A 25,142-nucleotide genomic window follows, 5' to 3' on the forward strand; every position below is an offset into this window, starting at 1 on the left:
TCATCTCTTTGACGCTCGATGCTCAAGGATGATTTTGGGTTAAACTATCAATCCAAGATGAGTGGTCCACATTGTATCTCAACTTCAAAAATCCTGTGACTCCTCACTAGGACTACTTTGGTCAAAATTTTGCTAAATTGAAATATAGTAATGCATCATCTTCAATTTTACTTGGAGCGGTCAATCCCATCTTGACTCACACTCAGACTTCATAAATATTTGACTGTATCCAAAAATTTTCCATCATCGAATTAAAAATTCAGATAGTCCGACACCAAAGCACAGTGAATTGCTTGCAAGTCACCGAGGCAGTCTTAGATCCAAGGGACACTTATACCCATATCCCATTAGAGCAACCCTTGACAGCTGAGTACTCAAGAAGTGGTCATGCTCAGTGAAATGTACTTCTACAAATCATCCATATGCCATAACCGTGTTACTACACATCTCGATTATAAGGACAACCAACCAATATAGCATACAACGATCTACACTCGATACAATTATTGTCTTTGAAATAATTGTATCATTTGATCGCGAGCAAAATTTAAGAACTACATGATAAATCTTTCTTTATCATTTTGAAAGTAGCTTTAAGGACTTCATCATAACATATGAGTTCTATTTAGAAAGATATATTTCTTATGATGAATCTTGTCAGATAACATTTATCATTTTATAATTCATATACTTATATGGAGCACAATCATCTACAACCTAGATGATTAGCATTAGGACACATTTTCCAACAGAAGGTGCACGTGATGCCTTAGGCGGCGTACAAAATCAGAGAGAGATGTAGAAAAAAAGCTTTCTTTGATTCCTTGTCTCATTTAGGGTTTATAATATACAAGTATATATATGCATATTACATGGACCAAAGCCCTAACCTAAAAACTCTCTAGGCTAATTCATACATAAAAGTACTCACCGAGCCCATGTACACCCATATCTCATATGCTCTCATTTCATGGACTTAATCCCAGTCCAAACCCTTGGTTAGTCCCCTTAAGACCTCTCAAACTAGACTTTATGGCCCCCAAGATCAAATCCGACCCTAGTCCCAAATAAAAATCTGTCTTCACTGTCAGCCTGTGCTTAAGTCGACTCAGACTGATACTGAGTCGACTCACTTGCATACTATCCATAGTTTTCTGAGATGTCTCTTTCTGTTCAGCCTTTCTTTCGAGATATAGTCAATCCAAAATGGGACTGAGTCGACTCACCTTCAACTTAGTCGACCTGTCTCGATCTGAGTCGACTAAGGTCTTAAAACTGCTTCTCTCCCACAGCTTCATCTCTGGCTTTGGTTCCTTATTCCATCTTATGGCTTCAGGTCTCCGAAGCACCAACCAAGTTTTTCAAAGTCCTCATCACTCGAACCTCAAGCCCGTAGAGAGCTACACATCGCATCGCCTTAGGACCACTCCTATCCTAGCCCTAGGACCACATTTGTCCTAGTCTCTCAAAGCCAACATCCTGACTCCATGGTCTCCTAAGGCTTGGGAGCATCACACTAACTCCTACATTGGCCAACCATGCAGAAAGATGCTATCGATCTAGTGTAGAAGTATGATCAATGTCAAAGGTTTGCCAACATCCAGAGGCTCCCATCGAGTCATCTCATGATTATTTTGGCATTGTGGCCATTTGATCAATAAAAAGTTGACATACTCGACCCATTTCTGTCTGCCAGTGGATAAAGGAGGTTCATCATTATCACCATCGACTACACCAAATGGGTGGAGACTGAATCGCTAGCACAAATAACAAAATGGAAGACCACCAACTTTTTATAAAAATCCATCATCTAAACTGAACCACTGGCACAAATAATAAAGCAGAAGACCACCGACTTTCTATAAAAATCCATCATCTATCGATTTGGTCTATCTAATCATCATAGACAACAGTTGATAATTCAACAACGTCAAGTTTAAGGAGTTCTATTTGAGGTATCATATCATCCACAAACTCACTTCGATCGGATATCTGCAATCCAACGAAGAAGATAAGGTGACCAACAGGACAATACTACAAGACCTGAAAATGAGGATCAGTCAAGCCAAAAAAAGTTGGGTCGATGAACTCTACAGCATCCTGTGGTCTTACCGAACAACTCCTTGGATTTCGATCAGAGAGACTCCTTTCAAATTGACATTCGGGACCAAAGCTATGATCCCAGTTGAAATCGGCCAACCTTCAACTCGGATGAAACATTACAAGGAGTCGATCAATTCGAACAAGTGACGAACTAACTTGGACTTACTTGAGGAAACTCGAAGACGAACTCAACTGAGGATGGCTTCTTGTCAACAATGGATAGCTCGATACTTCAAGTTTCGAATCAAATCTAAAATCTTTTGAGTGGGAGACATAGTCTTCAGAAGAGCTGAAGTCTCCAAACCAATCGAGCAAGGAAAGCTATGTCTGAATTGGGAAGGTTTGTACAAAATCTCAACAGTTCTATGACCAAAGGCCTATAAAATCGAAAATTTGGAAACACAAAAATTGCTCGGACCTGAAATATCAAAAATCTATGGATGTACTACCAATGAGAATGCCTTGTCAATAAAAGATATTCTTCTCTACAATTATGTGCCGAACAGTCTGAGTATTCAGTATCACACCGAACTATCACCTCGTCGGCTAGTATCCGATGAAATGTTATTCGATTGATATTCGATTAATAGAGTCAAAAAGATCCGACAACCGCAAGCGTGCCTACCATGGCTTAAGGCCCGTAGGAGCATAAGCTACGGTTGGCACATAAGACCCAGGCAAAAATATTATGGTTAGTTAGCTTGTTCTCGATTGATCAAGCATCAATTGATCCAAAATCGACTAAGTTTTGATTTGACGGAACAATCTACGATGAATAACCTATGACTGTGAGTTGAATTCAGCTAAGTCCATCAACGAAAATCGATTACGTGACTCAGAAAATTTTTCAAGTCTACATGTTCAGTTATACTTGATTTACGGCTTCCTACCAACCATTTTGCTTTGTTTTACCGACTATTTTACTTAGTCAATTTTGCAGAAAGCTAAGCAAACAAATAGAGAAGAAAAGCATGAAGACAGAAAGATTGAAATTATACAAGTCAGAATTGGAAAGAGAATCTTTCATTGCTAAAGAGGAGTTCATTACAAAAGTCATTCATTACAAAAGTAAAGAAAGGAAAAGTACAAAAAGCTAAAGAGCCTAAGAAGGCAGAGAATGATCTTCTTCGACGTCTGCCTCCTCTTCGCTTCCCGACTCTTCCTTGTTTGAGACCTTGTCGGCTTGTATCCCACTCAGGTCCAGTTTGGGCTGCAGTTGAAAGATTGCCTTCTTGTAGTTCTCAAATTCGAGTTGGTATGCATCCGCAGAGGCATCGACGAGCTCCACCTCATATTCCTTCGACTTGCAAAACTCGACCAGTACCCAAGAAGCTACCTCCCAAGCCCGAGTATTCATCGTCGATAAGTTCTCCTTCAGCCCCTTGGCGGCTTTCTCAACCTCCTGCCGCTTGTTTTTTTTCTCGTTGAGGATGTTTTCTGTTTACTCCATCTCTTTCTGATAGTCGGACCTCAACTTTTTAAACTCCTCCCTCTCTTTTTGGGAATCGGCCCTCAGTTTCTTGAACTCCTTCCTCTCTTTCTCCTACTGGGTCTCTAAAGATGCCAACTCGGTCTCCAACAGAATGATCTTTTCCCAACTCTTCCTCTCTTGCTCTTCAGCAGTGTGGAGTAGCTCTTCAATGACTTCAGCTCGAGCATGAGCTGTTTGGGCCTTGTCTTCAAACTAGGTGTTGAGTCGTGCGAAGTCGATCAATCCCTCACACAAAATCATCACGTCGTGTATCATCTGCAAAAGAAAAAATTTGGTTAAGTCATCTGATCGACCTACCACTATTCGAAAAATATACCGAAGAAGAAAGGTTAGGGACTTATCAAAAACAACGACGTGTAGGAGCCCGACAAGATCTCTGAGACTAGGCGGACCTTTCTAACTTTTTAGTCTGTGGACAGCATCACCATCTTCGCCAACTCCTTAACGAGTCGGCGGTCCTGGAGCGGTTGCTCAATGGCTTTGAAGCACATTCCTAGGGTGATGGTGGCCTCCCCAGAAGGAGTATATGGACCATAGTTGGTGGTGAAGACAGGGACCTTCCCCTTGTCATCAAGGGCCTTCCCCTTGTCGATGCCCTCCCGACTAGGCACCCGATCACCACTCATCCCGACTTGAGCCGGCAGAGCTTGGATCACTTTCGCTAGCTTGGTCGGGGCCTTGACGATGATGACATCATTGTCGATAGGAGCGGCTGTGACTTTGTGACTATGACTCTTGCAACAACTTCGGCAGGAGGCATCGATGAAGCAGGCCTTGGCGGTGGTCGGGACGACGACGGCAACTATGTGCTCCTCGACACCTGAGGAGAAAATTCCTCCTTTGGCCTCTTCAATAGACATGAGGGCCCATCGGTCTCGAAAGCCGACTTCTTCCTGACAGCCTGTCGAAGAGTTGCAGTCAAAATCCTCATGCTTATGAATCAAGAATAGAAGAGTTAGTCCACAAGAAAAGAAAGAAAAGCTACAAAGACCTACAGGAAGAAAACTACCTAAATAGCAGGTCGGGCTTATCTCGGTATCGTACAGTGACTGCCCCTCCAAGAGCTCCCACTATGGGGGGACTAGGATGCCGAATAACTTGTCGTATTGCTCCTGATCTTCAGCCAGGACCACATCATTCCTGTTTAAAGATAGACTGGGAGTAGTCCAGAGTTAGTCAAAGCCCCAGGGGTGGCGGCAGCTACATAAAAAAATTTATGCTTCCATCCATGGATGGAAGAAGGAAGCCTGATGACAAACTGATGTTTAGGTCAGAGACGGAAGAACCACCATCTTCGTTCCTGAGGATGCTTCTTCAACATAAAAAGAGCCTAGAAAAGAGAAATCCGGGGCTCGAACTTAAGAAGATAACGAAGAATGATAAAAGAAGATAAAATCTTAAAAGAATTGGAGGTGAGCTGGGCAAGAACTACATTATATAGGTCAAAGATATTGGCAAAGAAAGGATAAAGAGAAAATCGAAGTTTCGAATGAAAAAAACTTCTCATAGACGGCAATGAAGCCATCAGGAGGACAAACAACCCGACCTTCTTTGTCGGGCGCCATCAGTCAATACTGACTAAAGACGTGATAGTGATCCCTTAGTCAGTAAATTGCGACCTCTGACAACTCGAATCTCTCAACAAAAGGTTCGGAAAGATTTTCGGGAGCTGGTAGTTCTTCTGACTCCTCAAGATCAGGATGACCCCGTCGAGAAGAAATCTCTTCGGGTTCATCTCGAGGAATCTCCTCGGTCTCCCTCCGAGCAGTCGAAGTCTGAGAACTTTGGTCTCTCACCAGGTTCTCATCTCCGGACCCTTTGCTTGAAGAAGATATGGAAAGAAAATAAGGCAAAAACCCAAAGAGAGGAAGGAAGGATAGAGGAAAATCTCGAGAAGGGGAGATGATAATGGAAAGACCACTGACGATGGAGGACCGACGATGATAAAGACTGGCTAGAAAGGAGATGGTTGACTACGATGAAGCCTAAACCTCAGAGGCCCTAGGCTCTCTATTGGAAAGCAAGGGATCAAGGGGTCGAGGGGGGGGGGAGGCTCTGAAATTGGAAGACAGGCTAAAGAAGGGGGGACCCCTATTTATAAACCCCTTCAATGGACAGGATCGATATGAAAAGTTGCACCTTCTTCGAGATTTTGACACGTGGCTACAATCTCAACCGATTATTTTCTCAACTTTTCGATGCACCGCTGCTAAGATTGCACCAAATCAATTGAATCCGCGTGACTATAAGTCGGGCCAATGGACAGCCGATGCATGGACGATCTAGGTACCTCTGCTCATTATTGCTTTGCAGTCCAATCTTCTGCCATCATTATAGAGGATCGCCTCGAGCACCATGACATTTATTGCCGCACGATCTGTGATGTGACAATGCCACCGCATGCTCTACAAAATGATAAAGTGGTGGTTCACTTAACGAAACGACCAGACGATCGAATGCAGTCTTCGGGGCAACATTAAATGAAAGATTGTCAAGAGAAATGACTTGATTCCACACTATGACTAACTTCCTTCATCCGATTGAAATTGAGAAATCAAACTCGAGAGTTGAGGGGCAAGTGTTGGGGTAGATCTTCATCGATTGCCCGATTAGCCTATTTTCTAATCTCCTAACCGACTAGTTACACTTCGCCAACCAAGCTACTCTGGTTCGGCCCAACTTGGATCAATCAGCCTTGTCCTAACTGTCTCTTCACTGACTAAGATCGACGATACCTGGCCAACTGAGGGAAATGACACAGTCGAGTCGGCACTCTATCGACTTGGTTCGACATGCAGCCTACACACAGTCTATGAGTTAGCTAATGATATTCGGTACATGATCGACTACATATTCGATATCCTATCGATTGATTTAATCGATGACTAGATAACACTGCTCAATGGATTTATTTGGCTTACTATTGAATCCAAGAGCATGGGTGTCAATCGAACGACTGAACATTAAGCGTGACCGTCACGCTATCCCATCGAGTCACATCAAGTTCCATCACCCAGGAGCCATATCTTATGCCGCCAATTGCGCGCCGTGACAAGAAACTATGAAGTCATTAATTACACCCATAAGATCATTAATTATACTCCAGATGTGATAAGGCGCACCGTCGCAACAACTTACATACCTAACGAAAGGCACACTCACTATCAGAGTCGATGGGATAGCTGGTACTACGCTATATGGCCAAAAAACCTGAAATTGACTTCCTTTCTCTTCATTGATCTTAATCCCTCTATAAATAGAGATAAGTGGGGACCCCTCTAGGTACGTGTGATGCTTGCTCCAATGCTGAGATCGTGCTTCTCCTTCTATTGAGTTCTATCTCTGATTTGAGCGCTGGAGGGTCCTCATCGGAGCAACCTCCGACAGGACTTTCTTTGTAGGTCTCGCACTCTCGATGGTCCAGTACTCTACCAAACCCCGACCACTTCGACGTCAGACGAAGATCATTATGAACGTACATCATAAGTTCTCACTCTCGCTCTTGACCATTTTTGCTGTGCCCTCTCTCTGATGGACGAGCTCCCTTCTCTGACTTTCTGCTGCACAGTGATTAGGCGTAGCGACTCGGCTTCAAGCCGACTGTCCCATCAGAGACAAGCCACAATACTTTGTAAAGATAACAACTCAAGAGATGAAGCGATCAATTAGTTAATCACCTTTTGTGCTTAGCCCTTGCAGTGATGGAATCTCCTTCTCCATATTTTTCTATTGAAAAGAAGTTCGAAGGAAAAAAGATAAAATGAGCATGACTTATTTATTTATATTCAATTTATCTTGACATGTTATTTTTTTTTCCATGGATTAATCTTGAATTATTAGTTATTTAAATATTGACCATGAGGTTGAAAAAGTTTATTAGTTGATTTTGTTATTCATACAACTCTAAGCTTGGTTGGATAGCAACCTTTGAGTTTAATTTGCTTTTAAAGATGTATTTGATATGAAGCATTGCACTCATGTACATAATGAAATTTATAAATCCCCAAGACATGATATGAAACCTATGAATCCTTAAGACAAGATTACCTTGCACACAACTTTTCCCTTGGCATCGGCTACTAATAGAACTGGTTGCCTTATCATTTGCTAGCAATATAGTTTAAATAATTTCTTACAATTTTTTTTTGTTGAAAGATTGGTGATACTAGGAGAGTAAATATCATGGATCACCATGACTGGATGAATAACTAATAATTCAATAATGAATTTATTTATGGTCATTAATTTATATAAAAAATATTATTAATGCATATTTTTTACAAATAACTAGATCTAAGAAAAGAGATCACTAAGTGAATAACTTTAAGGCAATTATCTTATCTTCCTACTAGACTTGAAATCTAGCATGCCTATTAGGCATTGTTTATGGGCATCATATATCACAACATTAGCATAACCATGGTTTGTCATGCCACTCCATATTGCCTGGTATGAAGTGCACTATACTGTACCAAATAGAAATCGATATGAAACTCATGTTCGGATTGGTACAAATCTTGTATTATCCTCTACATATTAGTACAGATGTGTATCGATTTGTATCAAGATATGCCAAGATAAATGGGTGAGAAAGTGATTAAAGGAATGTTTTGATAGGGGATGCATATCATTTTGTACCGAACCAGTAAGGAACTGCTATAGTATCCAGTATCAAGATTCTGGACCTTAAGTATAAGCATTTATAGTTTAGATAAATACACCTTTTGATTAGTTGGAAGAAAAATAAATAAGATGATTGTAGTTTTCAAAATTACAAACATATTTCTTAAATCACACAAAATAAATAATTATATAAAGTATTTAATTAGATTGGGTTCTTACAATTATTTTTGTTCTGCCATGGAGATATATAATTATCCTTTGCTATCTTTTAAATATACCATTATTGTGGGAGGACGGCATCTTCAGTCCCACATCGATTGTGTGTCAAAAGGGAGCATAGCTTATATGGATTGAAGTGTTTTCTCCCACATTAGGCATCTTTTAAAAGATAAAATCGTGAGGCCCCGTGTGACAACACCAGAAGTCAAAGCGGACAATATCTCATATATGCAGGCGTGGAGGAATAAGCCAACTATCCGAGCCATCCGATCCCTTGACCACAATAAATGGTATCATCTATGAGAACATTCTCTGCCTATGCACACATACTTCCTCTTGACCGGAGGGGGCTAATTTTAAGGAGGGACAGCATCTTTAGTCCCATATCAATTGTGTGTAGGGTAAAATTTTGAGGCTCCGTACGATAGTGCTAAAGGCCAAAGCGAATAATATCTCATGTATGTGGGTACAGAGAAATAAGCCAACCATCCGAATCATCCGATCTCTTAATCGCAACAATCATAAAATCAAACTCTAATAAATTTTGAAGATAAAAATAATCTTATAAGGTGACAATCTAAAATACGATGCTTGTTTTGATCGAACTCAATGAATCTCCACCGTTAGCATAAACCTCAAGTCAATTGGTAACCTACAAAAAAAAAAAAAATCTTCATATTTGGATAAACAGCCATAGAAAACCCACGATAACTTCCAAGCAAAATAAGTATTTGGTGTAAAAAAGTTAAAATCTACCGTGAGTCTAATCTAATATATAAAATCGGAGGCTTCTCAATGGAGTAGCCTCTGTTTTGACACGTGAGATGTTGGGAAAGGGAGAAGGAGCCGCATGGATAAAGCAATGCCTAACCTTCCTATTCGCCCAATGCTATTTTCTGTTCACAGCCATCATCTAAGCTTCTTTGTTTTGGAAAAAGCGGAAGGAGCCGTGTGTAAGTGGATCGCAAGCCGGTCTTCGCAACATCGGAGCCACGTGGAAAAAAATAAATTTGTTCAACACGCTATCCTCGAATCCTCAAAATCATTTGAGATGCAATACTTCTAGGCATGGATTTCTATGGTAAAGAGTGGGCTTTGGAAGCTGGGACCACCAGGGAAGCTCTTGGAGGAGTTGCTGTCGAGATTGACCGACGACGATGGTTTGCCGAAGGGAGAGCAGCATGGGATACCACGGGCCAAGGGATTGTTTGGTACTGTGGGTGGGCGGGCCTTCTTTCTCCCTCTTTACGAGCTCTTCATCACCTATGGAGGTATCTTTTGCCTTAACCTTTGGCCCCAAGGTAATGAATTTCTTCAGTGCTCCCACCACTTCAAATGGAGGCTCCTACATCACCGCGAAAAAAAAATATGGTGACCACAAGGATGGTGAAAATGAGAGAGCTTGGCATTAAAAAAAAAAGATGACCTCAAGAGGGAAAAGCAAGTTGGGTGGGGGGCTCTATAAGAGACATCACGAAGCACGAGGATAGTGAAAATGAGAGAGCTCAGTATAAGCCATCACTGTTTTGTTGTTTTAAGCTAACTAAAAAGAAAAAGAGAAAAAAGCAAAAGAAAAAAAAATTCACAAGATTCTTGATTACCTTTGGCCCCAAGGTAATGAACTTCTTCGGTGCTTCTTCCTCCCTCTTTATGAGCTTTGTTACCTATAGAGGCATCTTTTACCTTACCTTTGGCCCCAAGGTGATGAATTTCTTCAGTGCTCCCACCACTTCAAATGGAGGCTCCTACATCATCACGGAAAAAAATACGGTGACCGTGAGGATGGTGAAAATGAGAGAGCCTGGCGTAAAAAAATAAGGTGACCTCGAGAGCGAGAGAGAGAGAGAGAGGGAGGGAGTTGGGTGGGGGGCTCTATAAGAGACGATGCGAAGCACGAGGGTAGTAAAAATGATAGAGTTCAGCGTAAGCCATCACCGTCTTGTTATTTTAAGCTAACTAACAAAAAAAAATAAAAAAATAAAAAATTCACGACATTCTTGATCATCCTAAAAAAGAGTTAATCTAATCTAATATACATGAATACTTCCAGAGCCCTTGCGAATGCCAAGATAATCAACAAGGAGCACATCAGACGATGGGCGGCGGAGAGGGAAGATCATGAAAATGTGTATGGATGAGGCGCCGATGCCTTTGATCATATTGAGTGTGGTGGAGATGGAACAGTCATCCATGGCAATGATGGAGGCATTGAAAAGGATGCCATTGTGGGTTCTAAACTCTCTCTATACAATTTTTTTTAAAAAAAATTATACAATGGCTTTCTAATCATCTCTACCATGTCTCCATTGAAAATACTATCCACTGACAATCTCCATCGGATAGCCCTCCACATTATTATAATGAGAATAGAGCCCCACAATTTAAAATTTTGGATGCGGCCGTCATCACCTCCTCTTCTCCTGCCATGGCTGCCGCCACCTCTCTCACCGCTGCAGCCATCACGTCCAATGTTAAGTCAGAATTTAAAAATAAAAAGTTTAATTTATAAAATTTTTAATTTATATTGTTATAGTATAAGTGCTTGATAATATATATGACTAATCTAGTTGAGAAAGATTTATATTGTTATAGTGTAAGCGTTTGATAACGTGTATGGCTCATTCAATTGAAAAAATACCGACCCTTTGAGGTAAAAAAAGTTGGCTTTGGCATCCCATGCACCGCATGGGTTATGAGCTAGTTTTGTTATTAAAGCCCCCAAACATTAGCTCGTTTGTGCCCCTTGAAGGGAATCAAAATTAGCCATTCATAACTCATTTTACACATAAGTCCTTAACAAGGATTCGATTATGTACCAGTTATACGCATTGAACTTTCAGACATATAAATGCACAAGACAGGTGCTTTTAGGTAAAAAACCATTCTATCGAACACTCCTGCCACTAAGCCAGCTCTCTCCAATAAACCCTTGAGTCACCTCCTTCCTCGCTCCGGTGCCTAGGGTTTTATCAGTGTTTCTGTCGTTCTTCGGCCAGAGCTAACAGAGAAGGGAAGGAACTCGCGGAAGCCGAAGGAAAGGCAGCCATGGCTTCCACCAAAGTCCAGAGGATCATGACCCAACCTATCGTACGCTCTTCTCCCAGTTCCCTTCCTGTTGAAACCCTAATTTTCCTTCTTTTTCTAGTTAGCTTAATCTTTTGTTTCCTTTTGTTCTAATTATTGGCGGGGATTCGTTGCTCGCGCGGCAGAATCTTATCTTCAGGTTTCTTCAGAGCGTAAGTTTGAATCTATCTGTATCTTTGTTTCGTTTCTTGTTATCTTGTTTTAATAGAATTGCTGATTTTGTTGTTTTCTTCGTGGTTGGATTGTTCTAGAAAGCTCGCATCCAGATCTGGCTCTTCGAGCAGAGGGATTTGACGATCGAAGGGCGGATTATAGTATGTTCTTCGTCCCATTTCTCTAGGGTTTAGGGTTTAAGCGTTATGCAGTTGATTTCATACCGTTACTTTGTTTTGTGCTAGTAAAGTTAGAAGCGCATATCAACTTTTGATTTTTTTTTTTTTCATTTGTGTTTTCTGCTGTGCTTTGTGTGCTTGATATGACATGCTTGTATTAAATCAGGATTGGATATCAATGCTGTAAAATCATGCATTTCAGCTAATTGATATTCCCAATTTCTTTAGTTGATGGTGGTTGAGGTTTTACTGTACTTGCACAGGACACTTAGCGAATCAGGTACTAGCTTGCTATTTATGGACATTGTGTATCCTGAAAGATAAGTAAGCAAGGAGTTTTATGGAGTTCAAGAGGGTACAAGAGGCAAGAGTGAAGAGAGTCGGGTATCAATAGGTTTTTTGAACATATTTTGTAGCATATTTGTTCTTGGTTCTTGGAATTAGCTTTAAGAAATTTTAACCATAAAGGGTAAGAGGTGCTAGATGTATGTTTGTTTAGGTAAATTTGTATGGTTGGTGGACGCTTATGATAGAAAGAATTGCTGAATTCATCATCGTCATCATCATCGTCGTCGTCTTGTTCTTCTTGTTCTCCTCTTTTGCATTTATTTTTTGATTGAAGGACTTTCTCCTGCTTAAGTATAAAACAAAAGGCTTTGATTTTGCTAATATAGTTGGTTGTCCCAACGTTTATGCTTAGGTAAGAGTATCTTATTGAATTGTCTGATCTTTGATTGAACTGGCGGAACAGAATATTATATTTGGTTAGATGACTTCCAAAATGATTTGCTTCTTTAATGGATCAGATTTTCAAGACACAAATAGACCAATGTCTTTTTTGTATATTGTATGCACAGATAAATGTATATTGTATCAACTAATGATATAATTGTTGGATAATTTATGGAACAAGTTAAGCCAAATGGTTCTCCCTTTTAGCTTTAAAACACTATTCATGATAATTACGAAATTTAAGTTTGATGTGCTCATTTCTAGATTGGAAAAATTGTGTAGTTCTAGATGTCATAGTTTTGGTGGATCAGCTGCAACTCGTAAGGCAACTTAGCAGCTTGTTCATTGATCAATTGAATTGTAGAATCATGATTTTTGTTTTAGGGTTGCAAAAATTTGATGGTTTCTCAAGGGGCCATATGCTGATATTGTCAACATATTTTAAGTTCCCTTTCTAGCTGATCGTCCCTTTCCTCACTTGTCAGTTGGATGACATTTCCACCTTACCATTACTATTGTTACACGGTTGCATCATTGTTTATACTGATTCATAATATGCTAAGGCGAGAAACTTCTTCAAAATGACAAAAAGAGTGGTCATTTGCATTACTTTCAAGCATACAATTTGTCAAAACTAAACATCAGGAATTTCCCATTTTGGATAACTTGCTTAGAGTTTTGATGAATGGTCCGGTTAAATGTTGTTGAGAAAAAAATGAGAACAAAATGTGATGGTAATGGGTTGTTATAAGAGATAATTGGTTTGTTTCATTGGTGCATACCATTTGAACCATGCGATATTCAGTTATTTGAGTGAGGTTCTTGATTTGCGGGGAGCAAAAATGTTCAAAGCTGCAATAAGTTTGCATGCTTTTATATTTTGAAGAAATCATGGTTTTACATAATAGACAATTTCAATGTTCTGATCGTGATGCAACTGCTTTCAGTTTCTTGAGTTAAACTTTATTCATCCTTTGCTAATATATATTGAGGGTTATGACTTCACTTATCCTTTGTCATATCTATTAAAATCCACGTTTTGATTGCATACAAGCATTCATCTAATATCTAGCTTACCCAGACACTTCATTTTTTAGGCATTTGGAAGTATCATCACTTTGGACTTTTGGACATGGTAGGAATGTAGGACCCAATAGGGCATGATTGGATATTCTACTTTGAAGTGTCTTGCTAACATCAGCTAAAAGGACTGTTCTTGAGCAAGCTTGAGTTTGGCTTGAGTTCAGCTTGCTCGGTTAAGTGACCCTAGCTAGATCTAGGCTTAGCTTGCTTGAGCTCAGCTAGAATTAGTTCGAGATACTTATTTAAATATTATATGTATTATCTATTATTTTAATTGTTATTATCTGTAAAACAAATATTTTACAATTATTTATTATAAATCAACTTAGGCTGTGTAGAATTAATTATAAGATTAAAATATAATTGAGATTATTATTTACAAGCCATACAAATGAAGGCATTAGAAGATCCTAGCTTGTTTTGACATCTCTTAAATAAGCTGTCCATGAACAGCTCGAGCTCTGCTCAATTATTAAATACGCTGAGCTAGAGCTAGGCCTGGCTCGGTTGGTGTTTGGCTCATTTCCAACCCTAGCAGCAATTGTTGCTTTTATTAGGAGTGTCATGCAAGGACTCTTAGTTTTAATTGTTAGACATTTTAAGCAAAGTATTATTACATTTTAAGATAAGGTTATCACAATTAATTGTTAATTTGAGTATCTTAACATATGGTAAGTCACTGTAAATGAACCTCATGAGTAACTTAGAAAACAACTTATAAACTTATGGCTGTTATATTTATTTGTTAGTCATCATTTACTTGTCCCTTGTTTTCCTTTTCCATTTGACATTTTTTTTATGAGCATAATGACTTCTATGTGTATTTCTGCATGTATGTGCCCCTGTGCCTAGATCCTCGGAGTCTGCTGTATCATATGTTTGAAGATATTCTTTCACCAAAAAAACAAAAAGGACAGAGATTGGGCACCTAAGTCAAGCGTCTAGGTGACAATGCTAATGTAGTAAAAAGCAAGTATTTTGCATAGAGTATTTGTATGTTCTGCTTTCCTTGCGTACTTTGGTCTGGCAATCCTATATCTGCAACGCCCAATGTTTATTGAAGAATGGGTTCATGATACTATCTTCAATCCAGTTGCCCGGTTTTGTGGTAGAAGTTGATGGACTATATGTGGATCTATTCTTCTTGCGCAAACAAGTTATATTGCCTGAAAATACTTACAACATTGCAGTCAAGGGGTAGTTTCTAGGTGCACCCAAATTCTCTGAAAGAGGGGAAAAAGTAGTGATATGATCATATGACTTAGATTAGCAATTGTATTTATACTAGAAAATAGAAAGGGTGTCTTTTTTTGAACCATCTTATGCTTATTCTAATTATGCAATAACCAACAAATTCTTTTATATATGCAATGAATAGCCAAATATCCCATTCATTTTTCAATATGTACTTTCATAGTTACATTCCATTATCAATACATGTGAACCATCATAGTATCTGTAGAATACTTTATTTCAGTGGCTACCGTACTATCCTGAACGAGGCAATTCAGGGTGTATTGAATCAGATTGAATGGTTACTGGGATGGTTCCACCAGTCGGTTTGAGAAATTGGCATATATATGTATATGCAGATGCGCATCTTTATTCATTCTATCTAAAAGAGAAGGGTCTGCCCAGTCAATTGAATATCAAAGAAAGCAGTCCTCTGTGTCCCGTGCGCAAATCTCATATATTTACTGTTATGGAAAATTCTCATCGAGCTATGATTATATAGCTAGTACTGTTGGAATACTAGAGGCATAGTCATTATAATATAAATGGTAGCTAGGGGGGGTGGAATCCGTGGCACCAACATAGAGTAACTATGGGTCATATATATATGCGCGCACACACACATGCATGTACGTATACATACACACACACCCCCCCTCCCCTTCACCCTCTCTCTCTCTCTCTCTCTCTTTCTCTCTCTCGATTCTTCTGATATCTGCCTCTCTATTCCCCTCTCTCCTGATCTCTATTCCTCTCTCCCCTTTTCCCTTTGCCCTCTCTTCCCCCAAATCTTCCTCTCTTTGGATCTCTTGATCTCTCTGTGATGACTATGGCCCCCTGATAGCTAGGGTTAGGGTTCTGCAATGAGGTATGACTCATTCTCACCCCCCTCCCCTCTCCTTCTCCCCTTCTCTCTTGCCCTCCCTTGGTTCCAGTACACCTTGTCTTGGTACGATATGTATCAGTATTGTACCAAATCGATCGTTGGCTGGTACATCCCTCGGTATTGGTCTAGTAAACCTTGCTTTATACAATTTCTGTTAGGCTTTTCTCTGTCTCTTTCTTTTTCCAACCCGAAATTGAGTAATCTTCTTGCTGGTTCAGCTCTTTCTTGGCATGTAACAGAATATTTTTGGAAAATCACAGCAATCCCCCCTCAACATTTTGCAAAAAACACGTATACTCCAAAACTTTTAATTTTTCAATTAGACCTCAAAACTTAGTTTTTAGTTGCAATATGGCGCATCCGTACATTTGAGCTCTAACTTTGTTAATAGCATGTGTGCCATGACTAATTTACCCTCGGAGGTTACCAATGGAATGGGGAGGAGTCACATGATTGCCAGTTGATCTCCTTTTGTTCCTACCAAAAGACTAACCCCTCTTCTCATCCAAGTGGGAAAGGCATATTATGTCTGAAATTATGTCAGGTGACAATCACATATTCATGGATCCTAACGGATATGGATGGTTGGGCCACTTTGCAACTAAAAACTAAGTTTTGGGGTCTAATTGAAAAAAATAAAAAATTTGGGGGTGTGTTTTTGTGAAAAGTAGAAGTGGTGTCATTGTAATTTTCCCCTTTTTTAAAATGTTGCTTCATTAAAGTATATGATTTTTTTTCCTGGCATCATTGATGTCATATGTACATCTCAAAAATCCTCATTTTTTTTTGCTCACCTTTTTGTAAGTGTCAGGAGTGTGCGACCCAATACCTAGCTTATGCTGATTTTATCTGATAAGTTATTGATCAATACTCTTGTTCTCTTGAAAAGTTCGTCATGTTTTATGCAAGAAGCTATCACTAGAAGATCTCTCCTTCATCTCACCTGTTCTTATTTGGTTGTAAGTGGAAATGTTCACCCAAATACAGCTATATAAATCAGATTAAGAAATTCTTATGAAAGCTAATGGATGTGAGATCAACCTTGTGTGGTTGATTTTGTTAAAGTTGATCTTGGAACCACGTAAGCATTAATTGAAGTTATTTGCCTTGGTTTCTCACTAGGCCCTCTTGTTGTTGCATGAAACATGGTACATTTTATGGTCAGAAACCTCTTGCCCTTTCTTTCTATTTTGTTCAAATTAATAGAACCATCTAGAATTTTATGTTCACAGTCTGGACCTTAGTAAATTGAGTGTGAAACTCTGAAGTGTTATTTGTGTGCCTTTGACTTTGTGGTTAAAGAAAATAAATCTAGTGTTGATATCACAATGTTTTCAATCTATTAAATATTATATTAGTTTTCTTTTTATTTTAAAAAAAAGTTGGTGTTTTCTTTGTGATATCTATTTTACATGGGAATGTCAGTGATGTTTTTGCAATGCATGTTACTTTTCTTCCTGCTGTATAGCAGCAGAACAATATTTTGTCTTGGAAGTTGTGTTTCAAGAGCTTGCCAAAGATAAGTAGCAGGAATTATAGCTGCTTATGTTTGTTCCCTTTAGAAGCCAGAAGGTGTAACTACTTTGTTTACCATATCAAGCCAGATATTGTGGTTCATGCAAGTCAAAACAATTCCCATATGAGAATATGCTGTGGAGTTGAAGCATTTCATAGATACATGTCTAAGCCTATTGCCAACTGGTAATTGCTTCATTGTATGAGTTTTGAGTCAAATAATTGGTAATTCTTGTGCATATTAATTTAGGGAAAATTGTCTATCATGTAATTTGACTAGGAATTTTATTTTGTTATTTTAGTTAATGGAGGCATGGCTTTGCTCGAATTATCTGCTTTATATTATTCTTAGATAGGCTTAATTCTTTTGCATTTTAATTTTGTAGGAAATAAAATTATATATCTTTTAGTTGCTAAAGTAGGATGAGGCTTGTTTTGATTGATCTTATTAGCTAAGATCAAGCTTTAAGGTGGATAGAGGAGGATTGCTTATTTTCCTTACTTGGATTGATGATCAGCGACCAACGACAAGGTATGACTTTCAGGGACCAATGATCGGGTTGGAAGAGGGTGGAGGCAGAGAAAGAGAAGGTTGAGGGCTTTTGATTAGGGAGTTGGGACTCTTTGAGAGAAGTGCGAGGTTTTTTGATCGGCAGCTCAGCCTAGCAGACCTAGCAGCCAGGAGGCTGGGATGGCTAGACCACTTCTCTAATTTCAATGGGCCAGACATCGGGGCCGATACCTGGTGGGCTCCGAGCTTGGTTCGGGTTTAAACCTGGCCCAGTAGCTATCGGAGCCTCGCCCAAAATGTATCGGGCTCTAATTTTAAGCCCAAACCTGATTCGGAATTACTCAAGTCTAGCCTATAGCCTAGTCCAAAGTTGGCACAGCTCGAGCCCACTTCCAACCCTACATGTGGATGAAAGCATGTAATTGGCCTATTCAAAATTGTTCAAAAATTGTTGATATTGTGGATGAGTATGGATTTGAACCCTTGACTAGGGGTTTGTGTTGGAGCCTTTCAACCCCAGGATGCTAATTGATTTATGATGACTTATGAAGCAAAAAAATATTGATATTATTCAAAATATATTGTTTACTCGATTTTTTAATAACATTTTTTCCAATCAAAAAGAAAAAATAATCAATTTTTCTATTTGGTGCAAATTAATGAAAAAGAATATATGCTTTATTTGTATTTTTCATATATTGTATACATTTTTACTTACATTTTTTTCAAAACCAAGTGAATCATGATTTGTTTTATTTATGCTGCAATTTGAAAGTAACGGAGAATACAGGTCAATGTGTTCTAAAGACTATACTTTTAGTGAAAAAATCTTAAATAGTTTTCGTCAAAAAAAATGATAGAACTGTAGATAGTTATACATATTTTTTATATTCTATTTAATTTTTAAAATATTTTAATATTGTAATATTCTAATTATAACCTAGTTTGATCAATTAACCTAGCAGTTGGACCAATGACCTGATGACCTGGTCCCATGGCTGTGTTGGTCACTGGCCAACTTTTATAGCCATGGACTCAAGGTTTTTCTTCCCTTACAAAGAAGAGACTATTTTTGTGCGCAAAATATTGTGCTACATAGGTAGTGGTAGAACAAGGTCTGTCCTTGTTAGTTGGCTTCAACAATGATGTATTGGCATGCATGAGATTAAAAAAAAAAAAAAAAGAAAACAATGAGCTACTTGGTAGTAATCTTGTGACTAGTGTATCATCAATAAAATAAATAAAATAAAAGGTCCAAAAATTGATGGTGGTGCTTGTGGACATAGCATATTGGCAAAAACACAAGCAAAAGCTTTAAGGAGGGTAGCCTATGGAGGACAAGATTAGCATAGTTGGTCTTCAAGAGAAAGGGTATACAAGTATCATGATACTGGATCTAGTTTTTCTCATAAGAATATGAGATCTATTCCACACTGAGAATGTCGATCTTCTTGGGTTGGGGTACTCCTGAATTATTTATTGATCTTAGAGGTGAGGAGAGTGCACCTTGTAGCCTATTAGCTTAAGAGATGGTTGTTATTTGGTGAGAGCAGCTTAGGTCTTAGGAATGGTATTGGCAACAAAGTATCTACCTAGCTGCAGTTCAAAAAATTGTTGTAGTCACATTCTGTGCCTGATAGTTATATAATTGAGTTCAATTTCTGGAATATTCAGAGTTTCAATGCACCATAAGGCTAGAAGCATGAGGACATGAAACATTAATGTTTAGTTTCGGTACAATGCACCATTTTTGTTTCAATGAATTATTTGAAATCATATGGCCTAAGAAAGGAAGCTGTTCGTTCCGAGTATGCTTTGTGTGGATTGAAATTCTTCTCCACTTTCTCTGCATGGAATATTTTTGAAGTCTGTGGCACATAAGGTTGTGGACTTGAAAAAGGACTTAAAAGATATCAATAATTGGGGTGACATCTCCAAGGAGGATATGATAGTTGAAGAGGTCATGGAAGATCAAATTGATGACTGAAACAAGTTAATGTTAAGGAAAATTTTACTAGTGGCTGCATGATCTGGGCCAAAGTTGGCAACAACAGCAGGAATTTTTGATCTGATGGTTTTGTTAAGATTTTGAATTATTATTTTGGCAGCTTGCATGGAATCTGACAGGTCATGCACCACAGGCAAGCGGACAGCTATAATTGCATTTGATGTTGTGATCTAGTGCATCATGAAACTTAGAAAAGTGATGTGAGACTTCTAGATCAGGGTTTGTTATGGCTATTTGAGCAAGATTGGTGAATTATCTTCTTTAAAAAATTGATTATGATTATAAACGGTTATGATTTTGCACCGTACAAATAGACATACCATTACATGGGTGTTGCATTTATTTACCATCTGCAGTGGTACAAGTTGGTACGCAACTATGATACCTAGAGATTCCAGGACAACTCATTTTGAGAGGGATAATTTCATGCAAGAGACATAAAAAAAGCAGTGTGAATGGGTTTGTATGGCATGTCTTATTCCAGAGATTGAGACCGAGTCATATGGACACCATGGTTTTTCTTACAGTAGTCTTAGTTTAGATATTTGGAAGAGCTTGCTGTTCAACTGGAGCAATATGCTTGGATAAGTTGTTTGGCTAGGCTAACTATTTCTTTTGATTGAGATTAGTGGCTAGGCATATTTCAAGGTTGAAAACAGTCTGAGCGCTAGTAGAAGTCATGGTAATATAGAGTTAAACACATTGTTTTATATTTTGTTGTTTAATCTAAAGCTTAGCAGCTCTGTTTCTTTTCTGTTTCCTATACCAAATCAGGCACCTCATTATATAATTCACCAAGTCACATTATTATCAACTCAACTTTTCTATGGTGACATGCGAAAATTCAGATGAAATCAATGTCCAAACGCAGGTGGTTACCGAAACCCTTTATCGCTAGGATGAGTTTTTAGTGGGGCTTCTTTTACTTCTGATGTAACGTGCATAGATTGGCTCTTGTTGCTTTTCTCAACTTTTCGATAGTGCTACATTCACCATCAGGTTCCTTTTAGCTTTGGAAACTGGTTGCTTTCTTCTTATTCTTTTTCCTCTTTCTTATTTGTTTTTTTATTTGCTTTGTAAAAGAATGAATCAATTCCCTGATATAGGTGAATATTTTAGTACAGCGTCAGATGGATCTGAAGCACTCCTGAGCTTGTAAGCAATTATTGTTGAGCTGGTGGATGGTACTCTCTAAGATTTTTATGCTCGATAGTCAAATCCTTTACTCCTGATTGATGGTGTGCTCTGGATCATAGATCATTCATACCGCCTATTCCAAGTTTCTTGCCTCATTTTGCAAATTCTTTTTGTTCTTCCACTATAAGAAACAACAATTTGGATGCGTGATTATTGTGTAGTTAGTGGAGTGGTCTTTGTTTTGGACAAAGTGGCCTGTGCTGCTGACAGTGACATGGACTTGTTACATCTCCATTCGTATTTGCTATAGTCTCAAATGATCAATGAGTGGCAGAGATCATCATCCACAATCATTTAACAGAAACAAACAATACTCCTGAATGGAGATATCTATACATTCAAACATCATAGGGCTCTGTTTTGACATCTGAATGTGTTTAGACAAAATCAGATGAGGACCGGCTTTGATGTGTAATATCAAGTTTATGGCATATTATGCAGGGTTTTGATGAGTACATGAATTTGGTGCTGGATGATGCCGATGAACTTAACATTAAGAAAAAGACCAGAAAGCCACTGGGTTAGTTATGCTACTCTGTTTCTTATTAGTTGCTTATTTGCTTTCTTCATTTTGAATTATTGCTGAGTGCATCTTTGTATTTGTTCAGGGAGGATTCTCTTGAAAGGAGACAACATAACTTTGATGATGAACACGTAAGTGAACCAAAACTTTTCTCTATGACGTGTAAGTCTCAGTCCTCTCTCAGCATCGGTTCTAAATTTTAACTTTTCTTTGTTCTTTTTACATTTTAGTGGGAAATGATAACTGCTTGAAGTAGGTTTATCTGGAAGTACATGGTGGCCGATTTTTTAGCATTTCGAAGCTTTGTTAGTGCGCCTTTTCAACTTGCTTTCGTATGTGATTTTAGAAACCTTCTGTATGGATATTTGACCTGTGTGATAGTTACCTATTTTGGATTGAACTGCAGTATTTGAAAAGATACTGTACCCGAGGTATCTTTAGGTGTGCTCGGTGCTCAAATCAAAAAGCTTGGTTGTGGAGGTTTAGGTAGAACCGTCATATGCCCCTGTATTCTGATTGCTAATCTTGAAGTCATTATCTGTGAGATCCCATTCGTTTCGCACGCTATTCAACAGACGGTGCTTCTGGAATCGTGCATGCTCAGATGTCTGTGACGGGGTTGGATACCCTAAATGTAATCTTTATTAGAACTTTGAGTTCTTCGAAGTGGATTGAACTTAGTGACAGACTATGACAATCTTAAAGAAGGAGATGCCTTAACTATTTTTTCCTCAATGTCCTCGCTGTTGTTGTTGCTTCTGCTTCAAGTTTTTACGGGATATTTGTTTTATCCCACCGTTCAACTTTGCCAAAAGGATGTGATATGTGGAGCGAAAGTAGTTGAGGACACACTGCGCTAAAGTCTATGGAGAGTGGTCTGTCAGGCTTTCCTGGATGTGGATTTGGTTCCTCAACTTTTTGTCATCAACTGCTCTTATCCTGAAGCTGGACTGTGGTAGTATAGAGTTTTTGTCACGTCGGTTCTCTCATCAGTTAAAAGATATACCCAATTTGTTAAGTAATGATGATGGTTAACCAAACCACTCATGATTAAAGCCTATACTCTTGTGAGGGGGACAGCCACTCAAGGTACCGTTTTGTTAACTTTTTTTTATTCTATTCTGGATGTGATCGGAGATTCCAGCAAATCCCACTTCATTGCTCCATAAATTGTCCTATGATGAAAGTATTATGCTGGCCCTAGAGCACCATGACCATGTCATCAGGCGAAGTCGCGGATAAATCCGACTTTGTTCGGCCAGCCTCGTCTTGTTCTCTGGCAGTAGTAATATTTTAAGAGCTCACATAAATCATTATTGTTAGTGCCTGGTCCACCGCTTATCGGAAAACCAAATCTTAGTGCTTGATGTGATGATGCAAAGGAGACGTGACTACCGATGGAACTATGTCATTCGCTTGAATACATAAAAGCAGGATTACATGACAGACAACGAGGGGTGGGAAGAAAACTTTTGACTGTTAGTCCAGTCAGGGTCCTTCGGTGAAAGTAAACTTTAATTGATTAATTGGTTTCATCTCTGGAGTCTGGGCGATGGCCTGTTAATTAATGCATAGCTCCTCCTGATACTGTAATTTTGATCTTGGAGATCACGAACAGTACTGGATTTTTGTTTCTCAAATCAAAGCCTCAGATTGTTATCATAATTAAAGTACAATAATCTCGCTTCAATTAGCCTTCATTCATCGTCATGCAAATCAAAAAACACTCCACTAAGCTACGTGTAACCAATAGATTACGCTCAGGCAATGCAATCTTCAGCCAAATGGCTTTATCTATCTATCTAATTTAAAAAAAAAGAGAGAGTTTTCTTCACAGTTTACTTTAGAGGGATACTATTTTTTTTATTCTAATTGGGGAAAAATAAAAATCATGTTGGTGATCTTCATCACTTTTCTCAGAATGGACAAGATTCCTTCTCTCTCTTTCTCAAAGACAAAGGAAGGTCATGATTCCTTGAGGTTGAGACATCATATTCTTTATGGAGCTCTCCTCATCGAACCACACCAAAATGGGAACCGCACAGATCGTGACAAATGGCTACCCAATCCCCACAGGCCTGGTGAGTCAGGTCTCACAGCGGAGGAGAGAACCATTTTTAGCCCCTCTCCCTTTTTTTTAAATGCGATGTAACGTCTCAAAGTGGACTCCACGCTCCACCGCAGGGCCCTTGGTCTTATTTGCTCTCAACTCTCGTCCACCGAGACGCGCAGTGGAATGTAGGAACCTTTTATTGTAGAGGCTCAAGCTGCCCTCGTGTTATGCGAGCCCAGGCGATGGAGCAAAAGGCGGGGGCGGCCGACCACCCAGAGGGGGCACAACGGCATTATGCATGCCGCTGATTCGTCCCGCCATCCCGACTTGTGACGAGAGATTCCAACAAACATATCCACCACCATCATCATTAGCTGCACTTCTTTGCGTAGTGGCAGATTAAACAAATATACCTATGGATTCGGATTCGGATTCCGCACGATGGGATGGTTGAGAGGTGCGCCTGCTGGCCATTAGGCTTCCTAGTTTATTTTAGACATGGACAATTATTTGCGTGCTAAACTTGGTTCTACTTTAGCGAAAGGGATTATGCGTTTACTCTGGTGTACGTGAACGTTAGGGATGGAGTTTATGGCCGTCAGATTGGGATTGGTTAAAGTTGCGAATGCATGGTAACGGGAAAGAGGTTTAGATGTGACCAAAGTAGCAGCATCGTATTGCTTTGGATCTGCCGCCATGCTTTCAGAAGCCAGCTGTTAGAACGTCCTGTAAATCCGTAGAGAACACGCGTCCATTATTCTGAAAATTTTAAAAGGACAGATTTATGTCACAATGCGGATGACAAGAAATTATTAGTTGGATCACATCCGTCAGCTCAACTCAATGGATTAGTCCAATAGAAAAGCAACATGTGTAAAAGAAAAAAGAGGAGGCCGGAGGTCTTTCAAACCCACCCAGTCTCCTTCTTTCTTCGTTCGATCTCTAGCGCTCAATCTTTATTTGATCTTGATTCCGAGGAAATTATGGTCCATGAGCTCGGTGCAATTTAAAGTTTCTGAGAAAACCGGGTGTAATTGACACTCGATTTGGGGGTAATCTATTTGGTTTTGAGACAATCCATGGAGCTGATGCAAATCCACGATAACAACATCCGGGGATTTTGGCCCCGACATGTTGAAAATCATAGAATGCCTTTCTAGAGCATGATTAGGAACAAAACAATGCACCCTAACCTCGAGCTTCTGCCAACTAGCAATGGGGCAACCCCTTCACAACCCTTCTTGACCTCCTAGCTAACCAGGCTGGGGAGCTCCTACACGACATAAAGTCTAGTGACTCCCCAGCGATAGCGGCTATTGCTACCTCTTTTGTCGATGGTGAGATGCGGCGATTCTTGTTCAAAGATCTCAAAATTCTAGCCCTCCCATGTGTCTGTTCTCGAACTTTTCCCTCCAACATTGCTCACATGGAGCGGGCAGCGAGGTTCTCCATCTTCGTCATCAAGGACTCATTGGAGGTGGCCTATCCCCTCCCACATTGTTGAGCAATCCTTACAACCCAAAACTGAGTTGTCAGACTCAACTCACA

The 25,142-nt window shown here is 39.3% G+C and overlaps 1 protein-coding gene across 1 annotated transcript; it reads left to right on the forward strand.

Moving 5' to 3' along the window:
- The first annotated feature begins 11,339 nt into the window (after positions 1-11,339).
- Positions 11,340-22,033, forward strand: LOC105039240 (uncharacterized). Its single transcript, XM_010915318.4, has 6 exons — positions 11,340-11,524; positions 11,647-11,673; positions 11,773-11,835; positions 21,460-21,538; positions 21,627-21,672; positions 21,772-22,033. Exons 1-6 carry the CDS (start codon positions 11,483-11,485, stop codon positions 21,779-21,781), a joined length of 267 nt encoding a protein of 88 aa, XP_010913620.1. The 5' UTR covers positions 11,340-11,482; the 3' UTR covers positions 21,782-22,033.
- Positions 22,034-25,142: the final 3,109 nt, after the last annotated feature.

This window comes from Elaeis guineensis, chromosome 1 (assembly GCF_000442705.2).
Source record: "Elaeis guineensis isolate ETL-2024a chromosome 1, EG11, whole genome shotgun sequence".
NCBI classification, from domain to species: domain Eukaryota; kingdom Viridiplantae; phylum Streptophyta; class Magnoliopsida; order Arecales; family Arecaceae; genus Elaeis; species Elaeis guineensis.